Genomic DNA, 26931 nt, shown 5'->3' with positions numbered 1-26931 from the left:
TTTTGTTCACATAATTATCTGTGCACTGCATTAAAAAATCGCTCAAAATATCAGCTTTTGCAAAAACTTCATACCTGAATTTGATAGCCATGCGAAACTTAAACAGAAGTACAGTAATACAGCAAACGTATTAATTTTCAAAGGGAAATAAAACACATTTTGTTATCTTGATAGAGGTTTACTTTTTGATCTAGGTGGTTTGGCAAAAAGTAGATAAATGTTGGTTCCCCTTTACATTCTACTTCACTGTTTAATTTATGCATCTCCACAATTGTCTGGCTTATTCTGAAAACAAAAGAAAATTAAGCTACGTTGAATTATTTATTTACACTCAGTGTTATGTTTGCTTTCTTCCTTTCATTGTTGTTAGCTTGGACCCACAAGTATTCAGTTTATGGAACAAAGGATACCTTTCAATCATGCTCCTCTAGGATTACCTACGTGCAAGACAGCCATTCTTCAAAACACAGGACATAATCATGCATACTTCCAGGTGAACTGAATTATGCTGCTGTACAGGTTTTTTTCCCTTGTTTTGGAGAATTTTTCATATCTTATTAGAGTTTGTGTTCTCAGTTATTAGATGTGTTCTCTATGGTATATTAATTGATTTCCCCCCCCTTTAGGTAATTTTAATTTTTATTGTACAAAATATAGTTATCCTCTTTAGAATCCTACCCTCTTTAGGGGTTCATGGGACTACTTGACCTAGTTTCTCTTCCTTGTACTATTTTTTAGCTTGCTTTCATTAATAGTGCTGTCTGTATTAGCCCAGGCCCTCATGACCACATTTGAGTGTAGGATAATATGCTTGTTATTGCAACACTGTGTTTATTAAAAATAAGGAAGCTTCTTAGGCTTACATGGCCTCTGAGAGGTTAAGTAGAAATGACTGGATAGATAAACTTCCCTTTGCAGGAGTCTTGTCCACATTTCTACTGTGAATAACTTGCAGATAATTTTCACTCAGCTTGTATCTACCATTGGAGAAGATGCTGTATTGGATCTTTTTGGAGTTGTACTAAATCATAATTTTCTAATGTTCAGGAGTGCTCATAAAGAACAAAATCAAGGCCCAAATTTTCAAAGCTGGGTTGCAAAAGTTAGTTGCACAATAAGATCTGACAGATGTTCCGCACTTCTGAAAATAAAATCATTTATTTAGGTGTATACATATGGATTTAGGTGCCTAACTGAAAATTTTGTCCTAAACTTTTAGGCCCAGGTTAATCTCATAGTCTGATGGTTACATTAACTAAATTGTAAACTCTTCAGACAGGAAATGTCTTTCACAAATTCTGTAAAAGTGTACATTTACAGCACTATCAATGTTTTATAATGATTATTTGTATTTGAAGGTTCTTGATTCGAACCCCCTGCCTGGAATGACTATCACTCCTTCTCAGGGGGTAGTACCTGTTGGAGGCCACGCTGATCTCAAAATCGACTTCACCCCCAATGCAGTAATGAAATTTGATACTAGAGTGGAGGTATTAAAAAATCTGAACATTTGTGTATTAACTCGTTAAGTGGGTGTGTACATGCATGCCTATCTATTTATCTTGCTCTCCATTAATCCAATCCAACATAATCAAAGGGGTAGCCCTGTTTAGTCTGTATCCACAAAAACAATGAGGAGTCCGATGGCACTTTAAAGACTAACAGATTTATTTGGGCATAAGCTTTCGTGGGTAAAAAACCCCACTCCATGCATCTGACGAAGTGGGTTTTTTTTACCCACAAAAGCTTATGCCCAAATAAATCTGTTAGTCTTTAAGGTGCCACCAGACTCCTCGTTGTTTTAATCCAACATAATGTATTTTTTTCCTAAAAATGTTGATGATTTGGTACTGCAGTTTTTCAAAATGAATATCTGTTTGTATATTTTTCTTAAAAAGCAATTTTTAAACATTATCTTATTATTTTGTATTCAAAAAAGTATACTGTATTTGAGGTGATGAGTTTGTTATGAATACATATGGATGTGAGGAGTGTTCCTTTTTGAAAGTTTTTTGTTGGAATAGAATCAAATGTTTTATCAAAGACAAACCATCCACCATATAAATGGGTTTTTTGAAAGGATTCAAAATAATGACAATTAGAGGAAATACTTAAAAGCTTCACATCTGATTGATTTAGTCTAAGGGCGTTGGTGTGAGATTGATGATAAATTGCCTTTGAGCATGAATTTATCTATCTTTCCAAAGGGGTGTTTCAAGTTATTGTGTGCCAAGTGATTTTATTTGAAAAACTATTAGAATTTATAGTTTAGCAAAACAAGAAATGGTAGGCCAATCTTAATAATTGTCTCTCTTAATCCCAATTCTGGGATGTGACTTCCACTCTTTTTTAATAACATGGTGTTCTCTGCCTTTCTGTACAGGATGCTGTGATTAAAGACAAGACAAATAATCAGTTATTAATTATAATTATTTTATTAAAGAAAGAAAAAACAAAATGAAACAAGTAACTATTGTTTATGGTTTGTTAGTTACGATCTCTTCTGTATTTTTCTCTGTGGAGAGCTTTTAACAGAGATTACATTTTTGATAGTGGATCTACTCTTGGAGGATACCTCACTCCAAAAATTAAACTAAAACAGGAGTCACTAGTATCATAGATAACTAAAACAGTTTATAGGTGGGCAGAAGAATTTAATTGAAGATTTGTTATATCCTGGATAACCTAAACAGTTTCTAAATGAGCAAAGAAGAGTAATCTTAAGTCCTATGAAACCAAAGAGTTTAAATCAGTTACTTAAAAGAAGCCATTCAAGGAGTTGTCTTGAGATAGGCAATTAATGAATATCAAGAATCTTAAATCTGAATTAAATCCCACTATTTCTCTCTGTTTATCCAGATGAGTTTGTTTCCTTTCCAGGTATACACAATCCACCATCTTATGTTTAATAAGATCTGATAATCCTAGTAATAAGTCATATTAATATGCTCAATTAGTATCTTAAGTTGCAATGGTCTTTCAATATTTCATAAAATCATTACAAGAACAATTTAAATATAATTCCTTGGCAGTGCTTTGGCAAGTTTCATGTCACCCATGATGCTGATGAACTCGTGCTGAACTGAAAGGCTGCTGCTTCTTGATGCTGCTTCATGTTCCTTTCTGCTCTCTGAAAGTTACTGTTGTTAGTTGCTTGTTTGTGTAGATGAACAGGATGAGCAGTGGTGAGTGCTGCAAAGATGAAGGATGGGAGGAGATTTTGAACTGCGTAACCAGCAGCACAGTCTTTTCTTTCCAGTCTATAGTCTTTCCTTCCATAACCTTACTGGAGGAGGAAGGATTCATAATATCAACTGTTGTGGCCCTTTCATTGGCTCAACACCTTAATGGGATTGCCTTGTTTGCACATGTACAGCTGAAACTGCAATGTGTTACTACATAGGCAAGTGAGTTCTAATTTTTCCTCAACTTGATGGTTATACTGCCTTTACTTTTGTGGCAGGAAATTCTTATAACTTGAAAGTTAGGCCTGGTCTGTTGTACCCAGTTAGGTCAATGTAAGGCAGCTTACGTTGATCTAATTGTCAGAGTATGCACTATGGCCTTGTCACGCCAATGTAAGTGCTCTACTACACTGACATCATAACTCCTCCTCCACGAGGGGCATAGGGCTTATGTCTGTGTAGTTAGGGGGGGAGGGATAGCTCAGTGGTTTGAGCATTGGCCTGCTAAACCCAGGGTTGTGAGAACAATCCTTGAGGGGGCCACTTAGGGATCTGGGGCAAAAATCAGTACTTGGTCCTGCTAGTGAAGGCAGGGGGCTGGACTCGATGACCTTTCGGGGTCCCTTCCAGTTCTGTGAGATAGGTATATCTCCATTATTATTAATATTATTATTATTATAGGGCCACAGTGTCTGTGTAGACACTGCATTCCTTACATCAGCTGTTGGCTATCTTGTCAATTTCATGGCTCCAGCCATGAAATTGAGAAGAAAGCCAGGCAGCTAGAGCTGGTCTGCCCCCGGCTTCCCACTCCCAGCCGGGCTACTGCCTGGAGCTCCCCGATCAAGGAGCTGAGAAGCCCAGGTGGCTGCTCCCAGCTGGGAGCAGGGAGCCAAGAGCCCAGTGGAGTGGGGAGGAGGGGGGGGGCAGCTGGGCTTCTGGAGGGGATCTCCACGGATGTGAGAGCCCTAGCTCTCAGCTCTCCACAGTGACTCTGTTCAGTTGGTGGAAGCGCTCCTGGTGAGGACGCATACCGCCAACTGTAGGAGGGTAGTGTGGACGTCAGCCACCGCAGTAATTACTGCAGTGTCTGTAAGTCAACCTAACATAGGTCAACTTAGGGCTCTAGTGTAGACATGCCCTTACAGTTTTAATTCGTTTGACTTAGTCCATTTTTTGATATTTTCCTTCAGTGCTGTCCAGGTTTCATAGGAGATGAAATTTTGTTTTAAATAAATCTAAAAAACCTTATATTGTATATAGTCTTTCAGCTCTCAAAGTAATCTTTTTAACCTTAATTCTTAAGGACAGTGACTTTAAATTTAAATAGCCATCCGAGAAGGCATTGTCTCTTCTTAGCAGGCTTTGGAGAAGTACCTCATGTCTTTCTGAGTTTAGTAAATAAATTGCTTAAGCATAGCCAGTTAACTAATTTTCTTATCAATATTTTATACTCGTGTTGCATTCTATTAGTAACTAGATATAGCATCAAATGACCTTGCTATATTTGTACATAAAACATCTCCTATTCTCATTACAATGACATTAGGAAGTTATTATGAGGGTTGCATTTAGATGCAGATTAACATCACAAAAGAAACTTATTGATGCATTTAAGGAACAAAGGGTTTTCATCTTTAAGCAGCAACATGAATTCAGAAGGTAGAAAAGGCCTTGTACAAATTATTTCTCAACCATAAATGTTCTCCTTTACATTTGAAGAATGAAGACTTTAGATTATCTCTAAAAGAAAATATTTTTAATATTTCTGTAATTCTTTCTGAGGGTTTTAAAACGTAGGCATTGTCTTTGAAAAGGGAAGGGGGAAAGACCCACTTTCTTGGCTTTTGAGAACACAATGTATCCCTAAATATTCTTATAAAATCTGTTGCTTGGGATAAAATTAATCTCTGTGCCAGATTCTGCCTCATACTAGAGGGATGTGCTTTGGACTTTGATCAGACAATCTTGCTGGTATTCTGGCCATTTTGACCCAATGGTTCTTAGGTATAAGATCTGCCATTTGCAGTACATTTACAACTTGCACTTAAAAGCATCTATTATATATTTTATAGAAAAGCATAATAACCAATACTTATCTACATCCTTAAAAACAATGCATACAACATGATAGTCTAGAAAGTTAAAATGGAGATAGACATTCTAAAAGTTGCATTTCAAAGTCTGTATGAACCACTGAGTCAATAAACCTCTAAATGTGTTATCTTCCTTTGACATTTTGGGAGCCTGTCACTATTTGAATGAACTTTTCTTAGGAATCTCTATAGCATTAACATTTCATATAATTAAATAATCAACTGAAAACATAAAACTGTTATTTCTCTAAGCATTGTGTGTTTTTTCAAAACATTGTTCGTATTTCCTAAATTCAGTAAAGGCCCAGGCAAATTTGTATTGAACCAACATCATAAGAATAAACTATGATAATTTTATTAATAATCAGATTTGCATCAATATTGAGGTCTACCACTTACAGTGATCACTTGGTTTGATTATAATTTATTTTAATGGTTTAGGTGAATAAACTCTTTTTAATAAAGAGACTGATAAAGGATATGTTTTAGGATAGAAACTTTCAGTCAGTAAATTAGTTTGCTCCATTTCATTTAGTGCAAAAAATAGCTGCTTGGGCTACACCTGTGGCCTGGAAATAGTACTTTATATTTCAAGGCTCTATTCTCCAAGCACAGGGTACAAGTAAGTCACACAGAAAACAGTGGAAGTGATTTGTATTCTGTGGTGGGAGACTGGAGCACTGGGCTCAGTTCTTATGTCTACTCTCATGTTCTCTAGAGTGACAGGGCTTAGACTACTGAAGAGTGTTTAGATTATTTGTCTCCTGTTTGTATGCATCGCAAGGAAACTGAGTTCTGAGAGTGCTTCATTTATAAAGGTTGATTTGAGATTAGGGATGCAACACATACCTGATCTGGATTTGATTTGTACAGGAGTCTGATAAGTTTGCTGGATTCATCTTGCATCAAGAAAAAAATTCAGATAATTTTTAATGGATGCTGTCATGTAGCCAGACCTGGCCACACCTTCTGATCTCACTACTGTTTTCTCCACTTGCTGTTGTTCCCTAACACCATACTACTAAACCCAACATCCACCCACTCCTTTCCACTTCTGCTACTTCCTGAGGTAGCTGCAGCACTTCTCCTGACCTAGCTGTAATACCTGTTTCTTTCCATTGTGGCTTGTCTCAAGAAACCTACCTACCGGTTCCTACTCACACTGGACAGATTTCCTCCACTCAGCTCCCACCTGCCATAGAAAACAACTGTGTACTCCCTCCTGTATTGCTCTCTCTCCTGGCTGCAAAGAGCTGCTCTTTTCTTCAATTTGGTTCCCTCCTTCAGTAGTGGCTATCATTATCCTGCTTGGTTTCCAACCGAGGTGCTACTTTTACCCAGTGATTCTATAACCTACTGGAATCATTGCATGTGTATATTATAGAAATCAATACAGCATTTTTAGACTTCCTTATATTATTTTCATAGCAAAATAACTTTAGAACATCTTTTCATGGGAACCTATGCAGTAGAATTCCATGGCTGTCTTTTTCTGTTGTCTATTATTTAAAGCTGTCTTATTTTAAATGGTCATTTACTATACAGTACATAATATAATGGAACAGTTGTGATGGCAAAGTAATGTAGTAATTACAATGTTGACAATTTTATTTTTCTTTCAACTAGGTAGCCATCCGCCATGGAAAAGTATTGGAATTTAGGATTGGTGGATCTGTAGAGGCCCCTGAAATAGGCATTAGTGTAGTAAGTATAAGGTATCTTTTATTACACTAATTATTAGTTCTAGGTAAGATTTGTAGTTGTATTTAATTATTACTTTTGTAGTCAGGTGTCAGAATTTTCCTTCCTTAGTTATTCACATTTTTTCAGTTTATTTTTCTATAAATTATTTCACGCAAAGGGACTGAGGAGAATGTGAAGAGAGATTAAAAATTAAATATACCTGTGGCAGCTGAGGGATTTAACTGTCTAAACGCATAGTATGTAAAGGTTACAATGATGAAGGAATGAGAAGAGGAGAAATAGAATGAAATTAATTAATTGAAAAATGATACTCCATTTGAAAAATTTCACTAGTGGTGCAATCAATGGGATTATAGCAGTGGTTCCTAAACTGTGGTCTTTGGCACCCACAAAAGACCTAGGGCCAATAAAGGAGCTGGATAGGCAGTTGGTGAACTGAGACTTCCAGTTAATGTAGGATAACTTATGGATCTCTAAACTGCAGTATTTTTAAAGTACTCTCCAGGTATACATATGACCTTATAATGCTCTTACATTGTTTGTTTTTTCTTAAACTTAACAGGAATCCTTTAACTTCCATGGTGTTTATGCTGGTTCCACCCAAGGAATTCCCTTTTTGCTTCAGAACAAAGGAGTAGCACGAGCAAGGGTGGAGTTTGATTTATCCAAATATAAAGACTTTACACTGAACTTCAAAGACCAGTCAGGTACTTTCTTTTGTTATTTCAGAATTGTAATTAATAGAAAAATATGATAGCAGTAAAGGAAATCCAAGCTGAAAAGTTCTTCTCTTATAAAAATCTTATTGAGTCACTGTTGTATAGAAAGTTTAAAGGCATAGAGTAAAGTAGTTGCTATTTCTTAGCTTTTAATATAAATTAAGAGATGATACTATTCCTGTAAAGTGACATTAGTTTTACCTTGCCTGGACTACTTTTTATATACAGTACAAGACTGTGTTCCACAGAAATGATACAAATGCATTGGAGATAATGCTAGAGAAGTGCCAAAAATCTAAGTTATAAGCCAAGTTATTTTTGTAACAAGCATAAAATAAGGTTATGTTATAGTCCTGTTCTTGATTCCCTCTTAATGTGAAGATGGATTTCTAGCATCATGCTAACTTTTCAACCTTGTACCTATCCAGTTGAGGTTTTTTCTCACAAAATGAATAATTAACTATCTGAGTTTGTACTTGGCTTAAATTTAAGACTTTAGCAATATCCCAGAACTGTGTTTTAATACTAATTTCTACAGTAATATTGTCATGAAAGAGACTGTGTTTTACTTTTAGTGGATGTCTGTTGTACCTGTCTCGGCTATGAGATGGCTGGCACACCTGCAGTTGTGTATTGCCTTTGCTTATGCTCGTTAGGGCAGAGCAACTTCTGTTAGTGGCAGGGGAATTTGCACTCAAGACAGCCACATGGTAGCATTACAGCTGTACCACTTAAGTGTTTCAGGGTATGTCTACACTGCAATGTAAGCCCGGGTTAGTGGGGCATTGACTCCTGTTAGGAAACCCTGGTCTTGGATGTCTACATTGCATTTAAATCCTATGTTAAGACTCCCCCCTTCCCTCCCCGCCCCATGCTCAAACCTAAGGCTTTGTGCACAGACCCAAGTCAAAGTAATGATATTCCAGAGTCCTTAGTGCCCCCCCCAAATTGTGGCCTCTCTAGCTCTAGGACTGTGGTGCACTGTGGGAAAACTTTACTGCCCGCCCTGCACGTTACAGGAAGTTTGAACAGCTCACCAATGCCATTGCAAACCCAGGAGGCTCTCTGATAGTGTGCTTGCATATCGGTGATCAGAAGAGAATGGGTTAATGGTGACCTAAGTTCCCTGTAAGCTGCGTGGCCGTGCAGCAGCCTATTCAGTGCCATGCAGGCACTCAGGGAACTTGCCCAGCCATCGTGGCAGCTGGGGGAGGGGCAGTCCCCAATGCAGCCCCAGCTGGACCTGCCACGGTGGCTGGGGGCAGGGCAGCCCCAACGCATCCCCGGCCGGACTGCTGCGGCGGCTGGGAGGGGGCGGCCCTAACACAGCCCCGGCTGGGGGAGGGGCAGCCTGAATGCAGTCCCAACCCGGTACCGGCCTGGACCTGCCGCAGCTGGGGGAGGGTCGCCTATCCCGTGGCCCGAGCCGCTGCAGCCAGGAGAGGGGGAGAGAGCAAGAGATCCCGCTGTAGCCCCAGAGCACCCTCATCCCTGGCCCCATCTCAGTGCCCTCACCCCTATCCTCTGCCCCAGCCCCTCATCCCCTGCCCCATCCCCCCCACGCACCACAACCCTTTGCCTCAGCCCTGAGCCCCTCAGCCCTGGCCCCACCCTGGAACCTTCACCCCCTGCACCCCATCCCTCTTCCCCAGCCCTTAGCCTCCTCCCACACATCACCTCCATATTGGTGCACTCTGTCTTTTATCTGCATCCTCACCGCATCCGCAGCAGCATGCTATCTCACAGTGCCTCTCAGGAGGAGTGTGTGTGTGTGTGTGTGTGTGTGTGTGTGTGTGTGTGTGTGTGTGTGTACTATATAAGAAAGCTATATTGTTTAATAAATGTGCACACTGTTGTTGTTGTTGTTGTGTTTGTTGTTTGTTTTAAACATCAATCTTATTATACAACAGGCATCAGAACAAATAACCTTTTATATTAAAAATAATATAATGTCTCCAGCCAATAATGCTCAAAATCACAACTGAACTATAAAATAAAAAAAGTCTGCTGCCTATTTAGCTTGTGATTTATAAAGTCATCACACTTAGAGCTCAGCAATCCCAGTTTTTGCACCAGCTCTTTGACTTAAGGTTGGTTTCCCCTTGTGTGTTGAGGAAATTAGCAGTGTGTTTCCATCCAGATTCCTGCCTTTATCACTCGGGGTTTGCAGTCTTCTCCCAACAGCTGGGATGTCAGGGGCTGAGGAGGGAGCCTTTGCCTGCTTGTCCTGTAACTGTCAGTCTCCAGGCTTCCTGCTCAACACTTCTTGCTGTGGTCTGCAATATGCTATTGATTTAAAGCCCCACTGAGGGTCTCAATCAATAAAACTGTTCGCTGCATGTGGTGCAATGTTTTACCAGTGAGAAAAGAAAGCCATGAGTACTAGCAGGGCCAGCTCTAACTTTTTTGCCGCCCCAGGCAAAAAAAAGAAGAGCGCCACCCCGCTGTAACACCTCCCTCCCCCCAGCGCCGTGCCGGGCCGGCCAAACCCCCCCCCCGCCCCCCTGGCCAGCACCTCGCGGGCCGGCCAAACCCCCGCTGCACGTGCTGCCCAAACCCCCGGAGCGCCGCGCTGTGCCGTCCAAACCCCCGTGCCCCCGCCCCCAGCGCCGCACCGAGTCGCCGCAACACCCCCCGCGCTGTCCTGCCGGGGGAAAAAAAAACCCACCACGAGCGCCCCCCGCCACCCCAACATTGACTGCCCCTTCTAAGATGCCACCCCAAGCATGTGCTTGGTCAGCTGGTGCCTGGAGCCGGCCCTGAGTACTAGTTCCTCTGGCAGGCTGCTTGGGTTTTTTAATTGATTACAGATTTCCCCCCTCCCCCCAAAAACAAACTAGGTTATAGGATTATCTGCATCGCCTAGTGTGAGTTGCTGATAAAGAGGTAACTGAAGCTGATGATACTCTCAATAGTCCAGATAATGCAAGGGACAGAGTGTCTGTTCTCCCTCTGGAAGCATGCAAGGGGAATACTATTGCAAGGCTACAGAGCTTAATTTTTGCTTGGGTTGAGCCCTGGCACGTCTCGGCTTGGCAAGTCACCCTCTGCGCCACCCTAAGTGTATGTGTGGGGGGAGAGGAGCAGCGATAGCAGGTGCTCAGTGACTTCAGGTCCATTTCCCCATATGGGCACAGGAGGGGGGTCCAAGAGTTAGGGATGAGGGGCGAGTGCAGGGTTGAGGGGCATAGGAGGGCGGTAAAGGTGCTCTCTGGCTGCCCAGCCAGTGCTTAATTTGTACCAGGGCTTGCCAAGGCTGAGTCCTGAAACCTTGTTCAATACAAATTAAGCACTGCAAGGCTATCTACCTGCCCTGAATTGTGCTGGTCCCAGGCAGGAAAGAAGGACGCCTGCCTGTGTATGCAAAAGCTAGCCTGCTTGTACTATCTAACTGGGTGAGACACTGTGTGATTCAAATCCTAACGAGTACATTAGGCTTAGATTGTGGTTTTGTTTTATTTCTTATGGTAATCTACTTTGATCTGTTTGTTTGCTATCACTTACCACTTAAAATCTATCTTTCTGTAGTTAGTAAATCTATTTTGTATTTTACCTAAAACACTTTGCATTGTTTGATGTGCAAAGAGAGAAGTCTCAGCTCAGAAACAAGTGTTAGTGCATGTCCACTTTCCAGGGCCGGCTCTACCATTTTTTGCTGCCCCAAGAATGGACGGAATGCCGTCCCTTAGCATGTGCCGCCCCAGGCACATGCTTCCTCTGTTGGTGCCTGGAGCCGGCCCTGCCACTTTCCTTTGTAGAAGTGGCAGACTGGGTAATAAATTTCATACTGAGGTTTTTGACCAGGGCAGGATGGTTCAGGGGTCCTAGGCTGGGGAGCTGTGGGTATTTTGGCTATGGCCTCTCTATTGTGGGTTTATGAGTGGCTGGAAGGAGCATTCATGAACACATCTGGGTGTGGTCCCTGCCTGTGGATGTTGGTGAAAGCTTGAAGGGCTTTGCAGCTTGTCACAATACAAGAGGGAACCCAGATTGGTGAGACAGAGGGCTCAGCTGTACCTGAGTTCCAGGTGGCACCCCGGGGGGCACCCGTCACACACTAGATGCAGGGATGGAATGCACAAACCGTGCAACTTGATTGAGAAGGGGAAAGTTGTGCTTGTATAACTGCTGAAGTGGTGGAGACCACACATCTTCATTCTTTGTCAGTTTCATCATTATCACTTCCACAATCGCTGTCTGAATCCTCAAACTCTGTATGTGACCATTGTGTCTCCTTTGGTGATAGAGTCTGTGTAACTGACGAAAGAAGCATAAGATTCACTTCAGGAATATTTTTCTCCTGCAATAAGACAAGCTTCTTGGTTTCTTGATAAACTTCCTGTCTCTCCTCTTCACTGAAAACTTTCATCTCCTTCATTTGTGGGTGCAGGAAAACTGCTACCCTGTGCATAGGCTTGATTTCAATCTTTTTGATGAGACGTTGTGAAGCTTGGGATTTGAGTTGACTTAGACTGTTTACATCAGTGGTAGAAGGATGGAGATGCTTTTTCAGCCTTTTGTGCCAAATGGACACCAAGAGGAGAGTGGGCTGTGACTGCTCTAGTGCATCTGACGCTTCCTTGCAGGGCTGCAGGAACTCTATTACAATGCTCAAGGTCTAGTGGTCTATGCTATCAATGAGCTGAGTATCTCTCTTTTCTGTCAAAATTTCATATATTCTGTCCCACTGCTCCTCTGTTGTCTTAAACATGAATAGTTTGCTGTTCCGTCATGTTTCTACATCTCCTTTCAGAGACTTTTTCCGTCTGTTTTTGAAGTCCAGATCTCCCGAAGTAAGTAATGAGATTTCAGCATGCGTGGATCAGTTAGGTTACTGCTTCCTCTTTTTGGTTTCCCAGTTTGGTAGTATGATCAAGTGTGGTATTTATAACGTGTGCTGAGCAGCTTATTCGCACATAGGACTTGAGTGATGCAACCATGTTCACTCCCTGGTCCATAATGAAAACCATCTGGTTGGTAATACTGTGTATATCAAATCTTCTGAGTGCCTGAATAACAGCCGAAAGAATGTTCTCCGCAGTTTTTGATTTCCTACTGTCATGCTGAGTCACACAAACCACCTGTTCCACCAGTCCAAATTGTTGTGGCTGTAATGAACAGTTATTCCCAAATAGGCAACCTTTCTGTAGTCATCTGTCCAAAGATCGAGGGTAACCCCTCCACCCACTGTGCCAAGAATGTTTTTCAGCTCCATGGAGATTTTTTTTTTTCTTCTGCCACAAGTGCAGCATGCTGAGCTAATGTTGTGGAATGTGGTATTAGTGCATGTGCATCCATTTGACCATATTTGGCACCTGTGTTAATCAAACATTGAAAATATGCAAGGAATGCCTCACCACTGACTACCTCAAAAGGTCTTATGTCTGTTGCTACAGACTTCAGTAATTCCTGAGTCACAGTTGGCTTTTGCTCAAATTGTGCTTTCACAAATGCATAGGGCAAGACACATAAACGTGAGGGCTAAATTTGGCCCTGGATCTCTCCTGTACTATGGAGATCCCTCTCCAGTAGATTTCATTTCCCTTAGGAAGAAGTGATGGTGTGCTTGCTGAATTTAAATGGGTTTCTAGGTTGTATGTTCCAAATTGCCGGGCTGTGTCGAGGTACAGCGAGCATGGCATAGTGAGAGGTTTGGACTTCCATCTTGTCTGGAAGTAGGATCTCAAAGGCGGGAAAGAAGCTGTCTGCAGCTCATAACTTATGAGGCTGCTTCCCCGCTTTCAAGATCCTACATTTCCTCTCCCTCCGGATACAGAGTAAGGGAGGTGATAGATCAGGACAGGGAGCAAAATTCCCCATGTTCCTATCACTGCGTTTTAAGCAGCCAAGCAATTTAGGAAACCCCTCCTGAGTTCATTGCTTTATCAGGTCTGTTGGAGAGGGAGGCAGCTGCTTCTGCAAAGCAAGTAAGCAGGAAGAACAGGAGTACTTGTGGCACCTTAGAGACTAACAAATTTATTAGAGCATAAGCTTTTGTGGGCCACGAAAGCTTATGGTCTAATAAATTTGTTAGTCTCTAAGGTGCCACAAGTACTCCTGTTCTTTTTGCGGATACAGACTAACACGGCTGCTACTCTGAAACCAAGTAAGCAGGGAGGATTTTGCTGCTTGTCTTGCTCTTTCACCCCTCTCCCCCGCCCTTTCTCTGTATATAGCGGGGATAGGGAATGTAGGATCTTGAAGGCAGGGAAGCAGCCTCATAGGCTATGAGTGGCAGATAACTGCTTCCCTGACTTTGAGATCCTACATTTAGAGCCCTGCATGGATACAAAATTTGTATCTGCATCCGATCCATGATTTACAACAATGGTCCATGGATGTAGATATACATGGATTTGCAGGGCTGCCGTTTGCAAAGGGGTGTGTCTTCCATTTTCAGTAGAGTGGATTGAAGATTATTGGGTTACAGAGGACTAAGGAAGTTGTCCCATGAAATTGTGGGATACTTCTGGATGACTCCCAGGACCTGCGTCAAGTGGGGCTGCATCTACGCTGCAAAGCAATAGGTCTCGGACTCTGGATCCCAGCTTGAATCGAGCTTGGACCCTCCAGCTCTGCAGTGTCCTGGGACCCTGGGTCCAAGTCCTGGGTTAGTGCAATTACAGTGTAGATGCAAGGGGGGGTTAGGCTTGAGCCTGGGCTCATGCAAAGGCTTATGTTGCAGTGTAGAAATATCCTCCATGTAGACACTCGCTACAGCAATGGGAGGGGTTCTCACGTCACTGTAGTTAGTCCACCTCCTGGAGAGGCGGTAGCTAGGTTGACTGAAGAATTCTTCTGTCAACTTAGTGCTGTCTACACTGGGGGTTAGGTTGGCTTAACTGCATTGCTCAGGGGTTGGATTTTTCATGTCCTTGAGTGACATAGCTGGGTTGACCTAACTTTTTAGTGTGGTCCTGGCCTCAAAATCCTTCTGGGGAAAAACAAAACTGATTAATGTTATGACAATGAAAAAAGAGTTTAGAAACACCAATGAACCGTAATAGCCCAATAACATAACAGCAGAAGGATATTTATTTTTCATATGTTTTTCTTTTCTTTTTTTTAAATATAAATTTTAATAGGCTTGTTGGGGAGCTTCCTTCTTATGTAATCCAGGAACTAAATGGTGGAAGTTCTAGAGATTCAGGCATAAACAGTTGGCATGTGCATGGGGTATGTCATGCATTGATTCCAGTACCACCGTTTTAGAGAGTAGACAGGAAAACCTTTGAGCTAGGATTAGACTGTATCTTACAAGTAAGAAATAGTGAATTCAGCTATAATACATTACAAATAGGGCTGTTGCACGATTAAAAAATTAATCGTGATTAATCGTGCAATTAAAAAAAATAAATGTGCAATTAGGGCTGACAAGCAATAAAAAAAATTAATGGTGCGATTAATCAAATTGCACGATTAAACAATAATAGAATACCATTTATATAAATATTTTAGGACGTTTTTCACTTTTTCAAATATATTGATTTCAATTACAACACCACGTACAAAGTGCACAGTGCTCACTTTATATTTCTTTTTTATTATAAATATTTTCACTGTAAAATAAGTGTTTTTCAGTTCACTTAATATAAGTACTGTAGTGCAATCTCTTTATGTTGAGAGTTGAACTTACAAATGTAGAATTATGCACAAAAAATAACTGCATTCAAAAATAAAACAATGTAAAACTTTAGAGCCTATAAGTCCACTCAGTCCTACTTCTTGTTCAGCCAGTCACTCAGATAAACAAGTTTGGTTACATTTGCAGGAGATAATGCTGCCCGCTTCTTGTTTACAGTATCACCTGAAAGAACAGACGTTCACATGCTATTTCTTTATCATTTTTATGGTCCAAATATTTGTAATAAAAATAATATAAAGTGAGCACTGTACACTTTGTATTCTGTGTTGTAATTGAAATCAATATATTTGAAAATGTAGAAAAACATCAAAAATATGTAATAAATTTCAATTATTGTTTAACAGTGCGATTAATCACGATTAACTTTTTTGAGTTAATCACGTGAGTTAACTGCGATTAATCAACAGCCCTAATTACAAAGGAAATTATATCTACCCTATATTGATAATCAGTTTGTAGAATGGTAGCTTTTGCAAAGGTTTGAGTATACTATTGTAACACATAACTATCTCTGTATTTTGTTTGACAGTGGTTGATTATTATCCTCCGAGGCCGTATTTGTATTCTGTGGTGTTAGAGGGGAAGTCAACTCTGCAATGTTTGTTGTACTTCACACCAAAAGAAGTAAGTTTATAAGGCAGTAGTAATAACAATAACTTTAAAGGATGCATTTAATGTTTTCTAAGATTAGAGAAAATAGACATCCTACATATTTTGTGTAACAAAAGTACTAAGTAGTTAAAACCAGCAAATATTTAAACCATAGTGACCTTGGAATAGTTTTGAGAGAATAATGTCGTTGTTAAGAAAATAAATTCTGAAGTCACGTCTCTGTAACTTTTTACTTTGTTCTTCATAGTTATATGAAAAGTTTAAATCTATTGCTCCAAGCACTTTTTAAAAAAAATGTAAAATATGCACAATCAAAGGGGGCGGGGGAAGAAACGTGTCTCAAAACATCAGCCTCCTCCAACAAATTGCCCAACAAATTTGCTGTCATCACAACTCTTACCTCCCTAAATGTCTATGAAAATGCAGTTTTGCAACATGCCCTAAAAGTGGAGAAATTTGGCGTCTGATGGACTCGTTTGAAGAAAGTGAATTGCAGATTTGAGTAGCTCTCATGGGCCTGTTCTGCATTAGAAAAATGACCCATTAGGTGCGGATGATAAAGTAATATAACCCATGTTCACACTGCTTTAGAAACGGAGGACATTTCTACACAGCAACTAGACATCCGAGGCTGGCCTGTGCCAGCCGATTTGAGCTTGCAGGGCTCTGGCTGCGGGGCTGTTTCGTTGCTGCATAGAATTCTATGCTTGGGCTGGAGCCTGGGCTCTAGGACCCTGTGAGGTAGGAGGGTCCCAAACTTGGGCTCCAGCCCGAGCCCAGAAGTTTACACAGCAGTGAAACAGCCCTGTAGCCCCAGGCCAGCCACAGGTTTTTCTTTGCTGTCTAGACATAGGCTTCATATTCTCAATCTTTGGGAAATAGTGTCTTATACTTGCTGTAACTCATGGATTTTAAATATCTAGCCCAAAGAGATATAGCGCGCGCGCGCACTCTCTCTCTCTCTCTCTCTCTCTCTCTCTCTCTCATATATGGTCTGTGTGGCATACTTGTTTGTTCAGAATCTAAGCTTTCATTAAAAAAAAACAACAAATAAATAAATAAATTCTAGTCCTCAGAGTTGCCAAGAACCTTCCAGACATAAACTGATAGTCTTATCCTGAATTTGCAGACAGGCTGACACAAGGACAGGGGTGTGAACTCCCTTGCCCCCCCCATTAATCTCACAGAGGTATCGACTCTAAAGCCCAATGACGACATGTTAATGTCAACACTATTATTTAATTAGTAATGATGTTAGTGGATAGAATGAAGGAGGGGGTGGAAGTAGAGCCCATAGAGTTGAGAATTTGCTGCGGGGAATAACAGAGGGGGTGATAGGACAAGGAAAAGGAAAAGAAAGAAGATGGAGAAGGAAGAGAAACAAAGGGCAGAAGTATTTAGTCTTACAGGTGAGCATACTGATACTGAATGCCAAAACAAGATGCTGAACACATGATATATAACAGCCACAAAATATAAAGGCCAATAACTCTGGATCTTTGTGCAAGCATCTTGTTGACTTTGGTGAATGTTTGCTGTGGATTGAGGAAGTAGTATATAATCTGTGTTTATAAACTAGCCTACTAACCATAATTGAAAATGGAATTTGGCCCTCTCTACTGAATGAGTTTGTTCTAGCCTTTACAAGTAAAACAGTGGTAGATTCCTTATGCATATAACGTGTGTTTTCTATTGATGGGGTGAATAAGGCCTGGTCTACCCTTAATGAGATCCTTCCTTAGAATTCTTCCATCAACCTAGCGACTGCCTCCTGCTTATATGGATTAACTACATAGATGAAAAAACCCCTTCTGTCCATGTAGGAGCCATCTGTACTATGGTGCTACAGTGGCTACAGCGTCGACATCCTAAGATGCCAATATCCTGGAAAATCTCTCTGCTTTTACCAAGGACCATTCTGAAGTCACCAAACCTCCTATGGTGAAGCTAATTTGATTTTTTGCTATTTTGTGCAATTGGTCACATTCAATTTATCCCCTGAGATTTAGTCTAACATCAGTCAACCCCCCTCAGGACTACCTTTTCAATTACAGACATGGTATGCTTCAGAGCTATATCTTACATAGAGTTAGTGTGAGATTATCATTTCTGTATGTCTATTTAAAGTTTTGTTCACTTATTTTTACAAAGGTCCCAAAGGGACTAGCATGCTTCAGTATGTCTATATACTCTGTGGGTATGTCTACACTGCAGAGAGACATCCCTGGTTGGCGCATCAGCTGACTCAGTTTTTCAGGTCTTAGATTGTGGGGCTGTTTAAATGCGGTGTAGATTTCTGGGCTGGAGTCCAGGATCTAGGACCCTGTGAGATGGGTGGGTTCGAGAGCTCGAGCTGAAGTCTATGCTGCAATTAAATAGCCCTGCAGCCCGAGCCCTGGGAGCCTGAGTCAGCTGGCATGGGCCAGCCGTGGGTTTTTATTTGAAATGTAGACATATCCTATGAGTGAAATCCTGGCCCCATTGAAGTCAGTGGCAAAACGCCTGTTGACTCCAGTGGGGCCAGGATTTCATTCAGTTTTTTCTAACTGCTGATTTTTTTTTTTTTTTTTTTTTTAAATGTGCCTGATGCAAATCAATGAAATTGCATCCTGCATAAGTGAGCACAGATTTAGGGTCAATTTTTAAAACAGGTTGTTTGTAGAAGGGGTGAAGCTGAATTTCTGGAAACTTGGGAAAGGATAAAATAGTATAGGCTATGTAAAACAAAATGGGAAAAGAGACTGACTGAGCTTTCAGTGTGTAGGGGTATATTCTTAATTTTGCATTGGCAAGCTTGAAGATATGCTCTTTTATCTTACCAGTAAGATCCCTTGACATATACATTTCATTTACAAGGGCATCCTTTTGTAACTGCATTCTCTTGGAAACATTTTTCAGTTTAAAATCACCATTAGTGATCAAAAACTTTTTTATATGTGTTCTTCCTCCTACTTGAAAAGCTGTCTTCATTAATAAGAAGCAACAAAGTAGTGTCCCATAATTGTTAATTTAGATTTTATTATAATTAAGGCTAAGATTTAGTCATGGGCATTTTTAGTAAAAGTCATGGACAGGTCACGGGCAGTAAACAAAAATTCACGGCCCCATGACCTGTCCATGACTTGTACTATAAATACCCCTGACTAAATCTTTGGTGTTCTGGGCAGCTTCGGGGGCACAGCTGCTGTTCTGGAGGGCAGTCTCTGGGGTGCCTGCTGGTGCTCGGGGGAGAGGGGCAGCCCGGGATGGATGGAAAAACATATTAACTAGTAACTGTAGAAAGTTCTCTGAATGTCGAGAGGTTCCAAGGTCTTTGTTTGGGCTGCTTCCTCTTCTGTGGGCTGGAGTCTCTGCCTCTGGCTCCTTTCTCTGCAGATTTCCCAGGGGTAAGGGGAAGGAGGTACCACTTGGGCCTAATGCCCCCAGAGTGTGTGTGTGTGTGTGGGGCAAGGGTGCCAAACCTTTGTAGAAGTGGGGGAGAGGGCAAGGCCAAGGTGTCCCCTCCCTCTCTGTGGCTGGCTGCTCCAGCAGTGAGCCGGCTGCCCTCTCTTCTGGCACTGTAGGAGCCCATGGTAGTTGGAAGGTGTAATTGCAGTGCCTTCCCGGCAGAATCTATTATTTTGAGCGGGGCAGGGGAATATCTGCAGGGGATATATCTGCGAGGGACATGAATTCTGTGATTGTTTCTTTTGTTAAAAAAGTGGGGGGAGGGGGCTATGGCTCCCTGGCCTCCCCAGTTCTGGTGTCATGGTGTGGGGTGTTCTCTGCATGGTTCTGGTCAAGAGGCAGCTGATTTCCCTCTTTCTGTTTGAGAAGGAAACGGTTTCCTTTTGAAGGTTTTGCTCTGTGTGGGGATTGGGATGCAGGGGAGAGTGATTGTACCATTAATATTTTAGTTCACTTAAATTTTTAGTGTAAAATGAAATATATATTTTTTAATTTGTCTGCCCTTGACTGTCTATGGACTTCTATTAAACAATTATATATATATATATATATATATATATATATATATATATATATATACACACCTGATAACCGATAACAATTTCACCTCCAGGTTCTAAATTTAGACCGACTTATCTTAAAATGAATTAGCTCAAATCCTGTCAAGTATTTGATAGAAATACTTGGGGCTACAGTTTTAATGTTGTTTTTTACTCAGCTCAACAGTCTGAAAGTACATAAGTGCATCTATAACTGAAACACATTTGTCTTGGGTACAGCTATCATCAGAAATCTGTGCTGGCAGCTCTCCCCCCTGCTTCTGACATGGAACTTGTGTGAGGTAGCATTGCAGCATGAGGGCCTGTTTGCACTCTCTAGGACAGTGGCTCTCAACCTTTCCAGACTACTATACCCCTTTCAGGAGTCTGATTTGTCTTGCATACCCCGAAGTTTTACCTCACTTAAAAACTACTTGCTTACAAAATCAGACATAAAAATACAGAAGTGTCATTGCACACTATTATTGAAAAATTGCTTCCTTTCTCATTTTTACCATACAATTATAAAATAAATCAATTAAAATATAAATAGTACACTTACATTTCAGTGTATAGTGTATATAGAGCAGTATAAACAAGTAATTGTATGAAATTTTAGTTTGTACTGCCTTCACTAATAATGCTTTTTATGTAGCCTGTTAAACTAGGCAAATATCTAGATGAGTTGATGTATCTCCAGAAGACCGCTGAGTACCCCCAGGTGACTCCTGACCCCATGCTTTCTTTAGCCACCGAAGATAGACCATTCTTTTTCTGATGGAGGGTGGGGGTGGTAAGGAGGCCAAGCATCTCTTCCCAGAGTACTTCAAGATTAAATAATTAAAAATCAGAATAAAAGGAACCTACCCAAAGGAGGAATTGAATGTGCAACCCAGCACTCTAGTCCCAGTACCACAGTACTTGCTGTGGTAACTTTTTCCCTGTGGCAAATCCTAGGGTGGATTAAGGGAAGAAGTGCTGATACTGGCAGTGCTAGGTGGTGCAGTGATAAACTTGGTGCACATGCACAGAGGGGTCTGTGCTAGTGGCAGAAAGAACTCTGAACATAAAGCTACTGTATTTAATTCATTGTAATATTCAATTACAGTTGTCACCTGAATTGTTGTTCAGTGTTACTGAAAAGTGATTTTTAATATTTGTTCAGACTGTGCTATCGCTTTATTACAACTATTGCCAGCAATTGATATAATTTGTGATATTAGCAATAGGAGTACTTAACTGAAGAGTCTATAGCAGTTTTCATTCTGCTTTAATAATGGTCTAGCTGTTGGAAGAAAATCTTATAATATGTAATTAAACCTTTTGTTGTTTCATTTTTAGATTATTAAACCCTTATTAAATATATGAGAGTTAAAGGTTATAGTCTCCTCCATTGGATTGTCACATCTCATGTCAAACGTATGACATTTCAGAAACATGGATGTATCTATTGTTTATCATTTAAGTGCTGACAGTGTGCTCTGCACTGTACATGGCACACAGAAACACAACTCCCAAGCCCTTTATTCACACAAGTAATCCTTGAATTCATTGGGGGTATTCATGGATACAGGCTACTTGATTAAAAAATAGGGCTGGTTAGGAAATAATTTGGGTTTTTTTTAATGGAAAATTTAAAAAAAACAAAAGTTTTTGCCTGGAAGGTTTTCAGCGTCTGTTTTGTCAAAGAAAAACCAAAGTTTCCCATGGACAGCAGACACTTTTTTTGCAAAAGTTTTTATTTAGTTGAAAAGCCCAGTTTTCTGTTGAAAAACCACTTACATGGAAAATTCTTGATCAGCTCTAATAAGTAAAGATTTACAAAATCAGGTGTTGAGTGAGGATCAGAAATACCAGTAGTAGATGCAACCAGAGGTTCACAAATTATGTATGTTTAAAAGTGCTTCCAGCCTTGTCACCTTTTAAACTATAGAGCCAAATGTTTGCAAAAATGATGCTCAAGACTGGAATTAATAGGGGTGTTGCAGAATTAAAATCATAGAATGGTGAACATAGTGAGTGTGTAATTTTTAATGATTTTATAGGGAAACTAGCCCAAGGGAAACTTAAGTTTATAAACAATTACCAGGTGCTGCTTTCATGAGCTGAGTTTTTATTTTAATGTGTTCTTTTTCATTTTATCTTCATTTTATTTCTCCCCTCACCCTCTCAGTCATTCGGTGTAATTGTGCTATACCATCAGAGCAGCTATTTTGCAGTGAGTATATTATTGTCTACCTGGCAGGGGGCAGTTCACTCATTACAAGGCAAGGCATGCTAGAATATGCTTAAAATATACAACCCTCTGCTGGTTGCAGGCTGGCAGTTAATGCAGTAGCTGATAGCTGGCAGCAGTAGCACTGACTGATGTTAAATGGAGACAATTTTGAAAACTCTGTGTGTTGCCCAGTATGGCAGAACTGAAGGCAGCATCTGGAAGTGTATGTACCCCCTAGCATGCTTTAGCTTTTCTTTAATTTAACTCATTTAAAGTAAAATACTAATAAAAAAAGTATACTTCTATGAAGAAGAAAAGGGATCCAAATCCAGCATCTCTTTCCAAACTGAATTTTTTCAGGCTTCAGATCCTTATTGACCCTTTAAACATTCAAGATGAATATATTCATTCTTGGCTCTGTTCTCTCCTTCTTTATCACCCTATTATCTCTCTCTCTCACCCCCCCAGCATTCCCCCATTCTCCCCCCCCACTGTTTTTTTTCTTCCCCTTTTTGCCCCATCTGCCTCTTCTGCAACTCTCCCACTCTCAAAGAGCTCTAATCTGCTCTCTCCTTCCAACTACTCTCTGGGTTAGAACCAACTTTGACCTGCTTCCCAGCTGCCAGTTCCTTCCCCTACCTCTCTACTTAAATATCTGTTCCCCTGACCTCATGGTCACTTGTGGATGTCTGCTCCCACCCAACTTGCCTCCCAGTTGCCAGAAACCTTCCTTTCCATTGGAGATGCATCCTTCCATATTTGTCTGCTTCTGCCAGAACCACACTAAACCTTTCCTGCTCTTGTGGTAGCCATAATTTCTTACAGCAACGACTTCTGAATATATTGAACACACCTTGTAGTTTAATAGTCACATTGCTCCTCAGAAACTAGATACTAGAAATATCACACTTTCAAACAAAAAGCTGTGAATAATTCACTAGTCTTTTTCTAGTTGAGTTGACTAAGGTTACAAGCAGGGTCACAGTAATACAGAATCCATTTATCCCGCATTTCAGTTCTTTTACTATGTGGATAAAAATTAAGCAAGATTTTATGCAGTTTTTAAAAACCTTGAATGCATTTAACGAATAAACAGCCCCTAACCAACAAACAAAGCAAAAAACAAAACAAAAACAAGCATTTGTCTCAACAAATCACATAACCATTTGCTGAACTTAGTACATATGATAGTGTGAAAGTCAAAACACAGTCATTGGAAGATGATTTGCTTTTTGGCCTACTTGTTAAATATCACCCTAAACATTTTACAAAAATGATGTAACTATATCTGTGCTTTCATGATTAGGTACCCTAACCAGAGTAAGTATCAGAGGGGTAGCCGTGTTAGTCTGGATCTGTAAAAAGCAACAAAGAGTCCTGTGGCACCTTAAAGGCTAACAGATGTATTGGAGCATAAGCTTTCGTGGGTGAATGCCCAGTTCGTCAGATGCATGCTAATGTAACGCTAAGTTAGCTAATGTAACGTCAGTATTTAAAAAGGGCTCTAGAGGTGATCCCGGCAATTACAGACCGGTAAGTCTAACGTCAGTACCGGGCAAATTAGTCGAAACAATAGTTAAGAATAAAATTGTCAGACACATAGAAAAACATAAACTGTTGAGCAATAGTCAACATGGTTTCTGTAAAGGGAAATCGTGTCTTACTAATCTATTAGAGTTCTTTGAAGGGGTCAACAAACATGTGGACATAGTATACTTAGATTTCCAGAAAGCCTTTGACAAGGTCCCTCACCAAAGGCTCTTACATAAACTAAGTTGTCAAGGGATAAAAGGGAAGGTCCTTTCATGGATTGAGAACTGGTTAAAAGACCGGGAACAAAGGGTAGGGATTAATGGTAAATTCTCAGAATGGAGAGGGGTAACTAGTGGTGTTCCCCAAGGGTCAGTCCTCAGACCAATCCTATTCAACTTATTTATAAATGATCTGGAGAAAGGGGTAAACAGTGAGGTGGCAAAGTTTGCAGATGATACTAAACTGCTCAAGATAGTTAAGACCAAAGTAGACTGTAATGAACTTCAAAAAGATCTCACAAAACTAAGTGATTGGGCAACAAAATGGCAAATGAAATTTAATGTGGATAAATGTAAAGTAATGCACATTGGAAAAAATAACCCCAACTATACATACAATATGATGGGGGCTAATTTAGCTACAACAAGTCAGGAAAAAGATCTTGGAGTCATCGTGGATAGTTCTCTGAAAATGTCCGCACAGTGTGCAGAGGCGGTCAAAAAAGCAAACAGGATGTTAGGGATCATTAAAAAGGGGATAGAGAATAAGACTGAGAATATATTATTGCCCTTATATAAATGGATGGTACGCCCACATCTCGAATACTGCGTACAAATGTGGTCTCCTCATCTAAAAAAAGTTATACGGGCACTAGAAAAGGTTCAGAAAAGGGCAACTAAAATGATTAGGGGTTTGGAACGGGTCCCATATGAGGAGAGATTAAAGAGGCTAGGACTCTTCAGCTTGGAAAAGAGGAAACTAAGGGGTGATATGATAGAGGTATATAAAATCATGAGTGATGTGGAGAAAGTGGATAAGGAAATGTTATTTACTTATTCCCATAATACAAGAACTAGGGGTCACCAAATGAAATTAATAGGCAGCAGGTTTAAAACAAATACAAGGAAGTTCTTCTTCACGCAGCGCACAGTCAACTTGTGGAACTCCTTACCTGAGGTTGTGAAGGCTAGGACTATAATAGCGTTTAAAAGAGAACTGGATAAATTCATGGTGGTTAAGTCCATTAATGGCTATTAGCCAGGATGGGTAAGGAATAGTGTCCCTAGCCTCTGTTTGTCAGAGGATGGAGATGGATGGCAGGAGAGAGATCACTTGATCATTGCCTGTTGGTCCACTCCCTCTGGGGCACCTGGCATTGGCCACTGTTGGTAGACAGGATACTGGGCTAGATGGACCTTTGGTCTGACCTGGTACGGCCGTTCTTATGTTCTTATGCAAAAAGCTTATGCTCCAATACATCTGTTAGTCTTTAAGGTGCCATAGGACTCTTTGTTTTACTCTGGTTAAAAGCAACAATGTTAGTGCTTTGTGGCAAAGGCTTGCTAGAATGATCAGACAAGGAAAAAGGTTCTGCTACATGGATTTCATCCTATTCCAACTTCTCATAGGGGTTTACAGTCACCAAGGCTCTCCACTTGATTGCTAAAGCCTGCCTTTTTTCTTGGGCAGTTGAGGAGGGTTTTCTTAAACTCAATTCCCCACAACTCCCCTTGCTCTATGCTATTGATTGTAGCCTGAAATCCAACTCAGTTTTTGTCTGCAATCATATTTTAAAAGGAACAAAGCACCTTTTTAAATAAGGATGTGCCAAAAGCCTCATGCAGAGCTGAGCTAAGCCATATACAGTTCCGATAATTTTTGTCCCATTATATTCTTCCTTTGGGGGAAAAAAGGTTTGGCTTTTAGGTACTTAAGATGGCTGACACCATGTGGCGATAGACGAAGCTCCCATTAACTTCTCTGGTCCATGATCAGGCAATCAAGTTAATTTCCTCAAAAATTGTTTTAATAATTCTGCTAAAATAGTGATATCAATACTATAGTACTACATAAACTTGCTGTTTCCCTCCTTGAGAAAATGACCACAACTATATTTTTGTCCTTTAGGTGGCAGCATATGACTTCAGTCTTCCAGTGAACATTAATTTCAGTGAGGTTCCATCTTCTCAGCAAAGCACTACAGCTACTACACCTTCTGGGTCAGGAAAGCACATAATTGTTCCTCGTCCTCAAATTCTGTCTATTACTGCTCCATTATGTACAGTTCAAGCAACTGGTACGTAAACTAGGAATATTAAGTGTGTGTGCATGTGCGCACGCGCGTATGTGGTGTGCTCTGTATTGCCCTTTCAGGGGTTTATTGCTAGCTTTAGCAAAGGAAAAATTAGATGCTAAAGAACTGAGGGTAGAACTTACTAGTCTAATTTAGCTTTTATTATAATATCAAATAATTAGAAAATGTATCTTTGCATCTATTCACTCCATTTTAAATGTGTATTTTTGGATGTCTTTGAAACTGGAATTATAATGCTATCATTTCTAAAAATTAAGTATCTGAGAATCATAGAAATATAGGGCTGGAAGGGACCTTGAGAGGTCAAGTACAGTCCCACATGCCGACGCAGGACCAAGTAAACCTAGACCATCCCTGACAGGTGTCTGTCCAGCCTGTTCTTAAGAACCTCCAATGATGGGGATTCCACAACCGCCCTTGGAAGCTTATTCTAGTGCTTAACTATCCTTATAGTTACAAAGTTTTTCCTGATATTACAGTCCTCTTCATAAGAGCGCTTAACATAGCTGAAGACTGTTATCAGGATTTTTATCATTTTTATTGCTCTCCTCTGTATTCTCTCCAATTTGTCTATATCTTTCCGGAAGTGTGGCACCCAGAACTGGACACAGTACTCCAGCTGAGGCCTCACCAGTGCTGAGTAGAGCAGGACAATTACCTCCAGGGTCTTACATACAACACTCCTGTTAATACACCCCAGAATGATATTAGCCTTTTTTGCAACTGCATCAGATTGTTGACTCATATTCAATTTGTGATCCACTGTAACTCCCAGGTCCTTTTCAGCAATAATACCACTTTGCCAGTTCGTGTCCATCTTGTAGTTGTGAATTTCTCTTCCCCCTCCATAAGTGTAGTAGTTTGCCCTTGTCTATATTAAATGGCACCTTGTTGCTTTGTTTATTGTTGGTATATTCAG

At 40.5% G+C, this 26931-nt stretch overlaps 1 protein-coding gene across 1 annotated transcript in view; it reads left to right on the top strand.

The window, feature by feature from the left end:
• The window catches only part of LOC113406192 (cilia- and flagella-associated protein 47-like), a 691445-nt gene that overhangs the window by 57452 nt on the left and 607062 nt on the right, over positions 1-26931 (top strand). The window contains exons 17-22 of the mRNA XM_029910955.1: positions 371-493; positions 1359-1490; positions 6908-6985; positions 7548-7692; positions 15879-15973; positions 25826-25994. Coding sequence (XP_029766815.1) covers positions 371-493; positions 1359-1490; positions 6908-6985; positions 7548-7692; positions 15879-15973; positions 25826-25994 — 742 coding nt within the window. The remainder of the gene's footprint in view (positions 1-370; positions 494-1358; positions 1491-6907; positions 6986-7547; positions 7693-15878; positions 15974-25825; positions 25995-26931) is intronic.

The sequence above is a fragment of the Terrapene carolina genome, unplaced genomic scaffold, assembly GCF_002925995.2.
Source record: "Terrapene carolina triunguis isolate 2854851 unplaced genomic scaffold, T_m_triunguis-2.0 Scaffold23, whole genome shotgun sequence".
Lineage (NCBI taxonomy): Eukaryota > Metazoa > Chordata > Testudines > Emydidae > Terrapene > Terrapene triunguis.
The sequence above is the reverse complement of the archived record's forward strand: the minus strand, read 5'-3'. Positions and strand labels throughout refer to the sequence as shown.